The sequence below is a fragment of the Brassica oleracea genome, chromosome C2, assembly GCF_000695525.1.
Source record: "Brassica oleracea var. oleracea cultivar TO1000 chromosome C2, BOL, whole genome shotgun sequence".
Lineage (NCBI taxonomy): Eukaryota > Viridiplantae > Streptophyta > Magnoliopsida > Brassicales > Brassicaceae > Brassica > Brassica oleracea.
The window spans coordinates 19,414,385-19,420,188 of record NC_027749.1 but is presented as its reverse complement, the minus strand read 5'-3'; the positions used below and the strand labels follow the sequence as shown (position 1 = coordinate 19,420,188).

Here is a 5,804-nt window from a genome sequence, read left to right as displayed (position 1 = left end):
ATAGTGCGACACCATAGTTCCGGTGGGGAAATAGATCGCCAGCCCGACTTTGGAAGATATAAAAATATCCCAAATTACCACTACTATCATTTAAAAGGGAACAAAATGTACCTTCCAGTGTAACATCTTGACCTGGTCGCGAAGACTTATGATCAACAGCCTGGAAATTCATTTGGCAATTTCATCATATTAGAATAATAATTTAATGAAAGTGATGTATGTAACTAAGAAAACTCGATCGTGATCTCCTAACATATCTACGCGTTAAACATGACATGGTTATACTTGGACAATATAAATCGACAAACGATACGACCATAACAAAAACTTTCGCCGTGTCTACGAAAAAAAATGGAGCTATTCACGAAAAGTCCCGCCGTTAGATTGCGGAGCTGTCACGAAAAGTACCTCTTCGCCGCTGACGACGAAAAAACCGTCCGGCAAAGCTCAGACGGAGCCTCACGGCAATCAGTGTGGACGGTGGAGATGGTGCCACGTAAGCCTAACTTCATCCGCCTCAAAAACTGTTACGGCAAGTACTTAACGGCGAGTGACTCGTCGTTTCTTCTTGGCATGACCGGCCAGAGAGTCATCCAAACGCCGCCGTTTCGTCAGGCTGAGCACGAGAGCAACTGGGAGCCAATCAGAGACGACTTGCCGGTGAAACTCATGTCGTGGAACGGTAAATATTTGCGCGGGAACGGTGGATCGCCGCCGTGGAAAAACTCCGTCACGCACGACCGTGAGCCGACCATGGCAGCAACGAAGAAATGGATCTTGTGGTCTATAGAAACCGTTGAGAGTCCCGAGAAGGTTTCGTTCGCGGATCGGTTTTCTGTCTCCTCCCACGAGTCAAACCACGAGTCAACGGATAAAAAATCATTTAATTATGGATCTTCCAACTCCATAGGGTCGGATCTTGGGTCGGTTTCTTCTCCGAAGCTTATGTTTACTCCGACAGTGTCGGGGACATTGTCTCCAAAACCGACCGAGGTCAGTTAAGTTTCTATTCAGACAGTAACATAAATATTTGTGTAACTTAAATGTTTAATTTTTTATAAATATTTTTTTTGAAAATTATTTATATATATTTTATAATCCTATTTTCAATAAAATATAATTTTCTGTTAAGAGTATAACATTTTAAGAACAACAAATTAATATACATTTCTTTAAACATAAAAATAAAACATAATATTTTATTCCATTTTAAAAGTAAAAAAAATATAATCTTCTATATATTTATTAGTATTTTTGTTGAATTATTTTAAATAAATCATCAATTTTTATAAAACTACAAAATACAGCAAAACAAACAAAAATTCAAAAAATTTTAAAAAAGAATTAAAAATTAAAACAAAAGCTATTTAAACATTGGTTTTGTACCAGAGGAAAGATTTGAAGAAAAATGTATCAGCAATGGAGATCTTTCGCGATGCGAGATCGGTGCGGTTACGAAGCAGCGCACACGAGAAGTATCTAGTAGCAGATGATGATGAAGAGAGTGTGATAATGGGCCGAAACGGGTCATCGAAAGAGGCCCGGTGGAGAGTTGAGTTGGTACCCGGTTCCGAAAAGACCATCCGGTTAAAGAGCTGTCACGGTGGATATTTGACGGCGTCGAACGAGCGGTTGATGCTCGGAGCGACGGGGCATAAGGTTGTTCAGTCGAGGAGGATTCGAACCGGCGAACCGGCGGGCGAGTGGGAACCGGTTAAAGAAGGGTCAAAGGTGAAGCTGAGGAGTAGAAACGGCGGGAATTATTTGAGAGCCAATGGGGGAGTGCCACCTTGGAGGAATACGGTTACGCATGATACGCCGAACCGGACTGCTACGCAGAGTTGGGTGCTTTGGGATGTTGATGTGGTCGAGATTATGGAGCGTTCTCATGGGACCGGTTAATTCTATACTGGGTTCCAACTCCTATAAAGTTCTGGAAATTAGTTTTGTAATAATGAACTGTGCTCAAAATCCGCTTACCCAGCCCATAACAGAAACCATAAAACCACTTACAAAATGTGTGATTGAATTTTTGAGTTAAATACCGAAAATGTTTTGTTTAAGTTAACTTTTTATGTTTGCTAAAAGCTATATAACTGGATTTTTTTTTTTAACAAAGATATAACTGGATCTTTTGTTTCACTATTTTTAAGTGTTTGTGCGGGTTTTTTTATTTATATACTAAAATGTTTTAGTTTATATAACAAAATTTACCAATAATTTAACGTAATTTAGTGTTATATATTATGTAATTCTATAATAGCTATGTTTACGTGGCTTATATATTATTACTATAAATTTTGTGTTTTTGTAACAAAAAATATTTTGGAAACTTTATTATGTAACAATATTACTTTACATACTTTTTTATTTTAAATTTATATGAAAGCAAATTAAATTGGATCTATATAGTAGAAAATATATTTTTTGAGATACTGTAAAAAATTTCTTTTAAAGAAAAACTATAATACATTGTATTTCAAAATATGTTTGTAGTAAATATCATATTTGAGAAATACACTAAGTTGGATAAAATATCTCCTTTTAATTTGAAATAGAAATGAATATTTCTAACAAAATCTTTGTCAATTTTATTTTTGAAAATTAATCAGTTTAGATTTTTATTATCAGTGAATATATAATTTTACAGTTTCATATATAAATCAAAACTAAAATAAATTTTAATTTCTAATTATAGTTTATGATAACTAAAATTAAAATTAATTACTTTTGGATATAAAATTTAAATTTATTCCAAAAATATTTTAAAAAGATTTTTTAGAACTTTATTAAAAAATATTTATTGTTATTCAATTAAAAATATAAATATTATAATTAATTCATGTAAAATTTGATAAAATTTTAAAGAATTGTCCAAATGAAAAAACCACGCATGAAAAATTCATCACTACAGTATATATATATTTAAAATATTATATATTTATCAATACATGTTTGTTAACACAACATATATATAAATATTGATACATGTATAATGTATAACATAATTAATAATAATAACACTTATTATGAAAATACAATAGTGTTAGGATTTTAATATTTGATTTGGTTTTATTATTTGCATGGTGAAATTCTAACATTATTTTATTTGCATAATAAATGTTAATTGTTATTATTATTTATTGGATCATATGCAGGTATTAACTTTAGAATAATTAAATCTTATTATTATTAAGTAGATTATAAATGGTTATATGCAACTATAGTTATATATTGATGGAATAAATATATTTTCGAAATTATCCATTATTAATAATTTTTTGGTGTAGTAAAAAGATAATTAAATATCTTGTTAGGATATTGTTATGAAAATACAAAAAAATAATGTAAGCAACTTTCTAGGGATGGTCCATTTAAAATATCACACATGAAAAAAGTCATGACTTATCTTTTAATAGTATACTAGATTTGGATCCGCACAACCGTGCGGGTATTAATTTTCATGTTTATATATATTTTACATAATTAGAATATATTTTTTAAGTTACTTATATATTTAAATGTTTATATATAATTATTTTAAATATAACAATTTGATAGTTTGCTTGCCGTAAGTTAATTGATTATTTCAATTTATCACATATATTTGGTATTTTTTATCATATATATTTTAAATTTATTTTTTATTCAATTATTATGATCATGATCCGTAATTCAAAGCGCTAGGTTTCATTTATCAATATTTTTATGTGTATTCATTTAAGATAATAACTATATATATATATATATAAAAAAAAGTTTAAGATAAGTTAATTTTATACATGAATTATCTAATTTACTAATGTTAACCCGTTCTACTAACATATTATATTTTTAGCATAAATTTTTAATGTTTGTGAAAATAAAATATATTAATTTATCAGTTTAAAATAATTTTATCATATTTAGTTAAATACAATGTTTTATTTTAAAATGATAGATATAACTATAAAATAGTAAAATTAGTTAAATATAATGTTAATAAAAGATAACTCAGCATATATATATGTGTGTGTGTACATATGTATAATAACATTAATTTCATTACTAATAACAAAATTAGTGAAAATATTTATATACAATTTTTGATAATTAAAATATTGTTATAATGTTTTTCAACACATTTGTTAAAAAAATTAAACATATATATATATATATATATATATATTTTAAATTAAATGATATCAAATTATATTATGATTTAAGTAGTTAAAAGATTATATATTAGCATTTAGGAAATACATTTAATAAAAATTTAAATGATAATCCAAATAAAAATATCATTCATGAATCAAGGTGAGTTTGTTAATCAATCCGGGTTTTTAGGAGTCGATGTTATATTAGGAATGATATATTATTAATTCATATTATTAGTAATAAATGAATGATAAATAATTTCTAGCGAAGGTCCATTTTTAAAAAAAAAATCATACATGAATCAAGGTTGTGACTTCTGTTTTAATATATGAGATATAGATGATTTCGCATAGTATGTTAATTTTTCTCCTTATAAGAATTATTACTTTTATCGTAAAGGCGGACAAATAATTTTGAAACATCTGACTCGATATTATTTTATTGGTTGATTATGGACCGATGCCTGATTAGGGAGACCAAAATTAAGATCAATATCTAAAATTCAAAACAAAACAAAACGAAAACAGATAAGGCTCACTCAAAAGTTTCTCAGATTTAAAGCGGATGGGATTTAAACCAGTTTATCCGGTTCACCATTACAACCATATACGTAAATAACAAGAAGTGTAACGTATCACATAACACGATCAAGTGTAACGTATCACATAACAAGAAGTGTTACTTATGATCTCTTTGTCACTGGAGCATGGCTTAAGAGTTTACGCCTTAAGGAAAGACCCACACTCGTCAATCTCATATGTTGCTGTTACTTACAGACAATAAATACAAAATAAATAAATAAAATTTGGATAATTTTTTGATTTCATATAAACATTTTGGATAATTTGTTGGCCGATATTCTGAATCTCTGATGAGTGATAATAACACATGAATGATATTAATATAAATTACAAACGAATAGATTACAAATCCTGTTTAATTTATAGTACTAGAGTCGGACCGGTCCGCCCTACGGGCGGGAAGTTATAACAAAAACTATTTTATATGTATTTATGTTAATTTTATGAATCATTTAAAATTATTATAGATAAAAAACGATATTATAAATAAACAATTAATGAAAAGAATTTTGACATCATATTTTATTTTTAATAATATATTTGGTTTGAATTAAAATGACAGTAACCTTCATTATTTTCCATTTTAGAAAATAAAAATTAGGAAAAATAATTCAAAAATGTAATATATATATATATATATATATATGTTCTTATTATTTCTATTTCCATTTGACATAAAAAATATAAATTTTAAATAAACAATACTAAATTTATTTAAAGAAGATTCAAGTTCTAAAAACCATTTACAAAACATATATATTTCATAATAATAAATTAGTCAACATCCAAGCTAAATCATTAAAAATATAATAATAGATTTTATAAAATAATTAAATATTAATTTAAAAAGTATATATATGGTTGAATAATATTATAAATAATAATTAATATTTTCTAATTTAACAGGAAAATGATGTTTTATATTTTTTTGTCATCATAATTATTTTTATTTTTTAGAATATATTTGTTTCGGACCATAATTATATCTGGAATGAAATATTAATTAAATTTTAGTGTTATACTGGTTATGTTTTGTAATTTGTAATAGCTTTTGCTGAATTCTGTTTAACAACAAAGTTATTTTCC

General features: G+C 27.3%; 1 protein-coding gene across 1 annotated transcript; it reads left to right on the top strand.

The window, feature by feature from the left end:
- The first annotated feature begins 280 nt into the window (after positions 1-280).
- Positions 281-2,143, top strand: LOC106322433. Its single transcript, XM_013760441.1, has 2 exons — positions 281-993; positions 1,390-2,143. Exons 1-2 carry the CDS (start codon positions 352-354, stop codon positions 1,900-1,902), a joined length of 1,155 nt encoding a protein of 384 aa, XP_013615895.1. The 5' UTR covers positions 281-351; the 3' UTR covers positions 1,903-2,143.
- Positions 2,144-5,804: the final 3,661 nt, after the last annotated feature.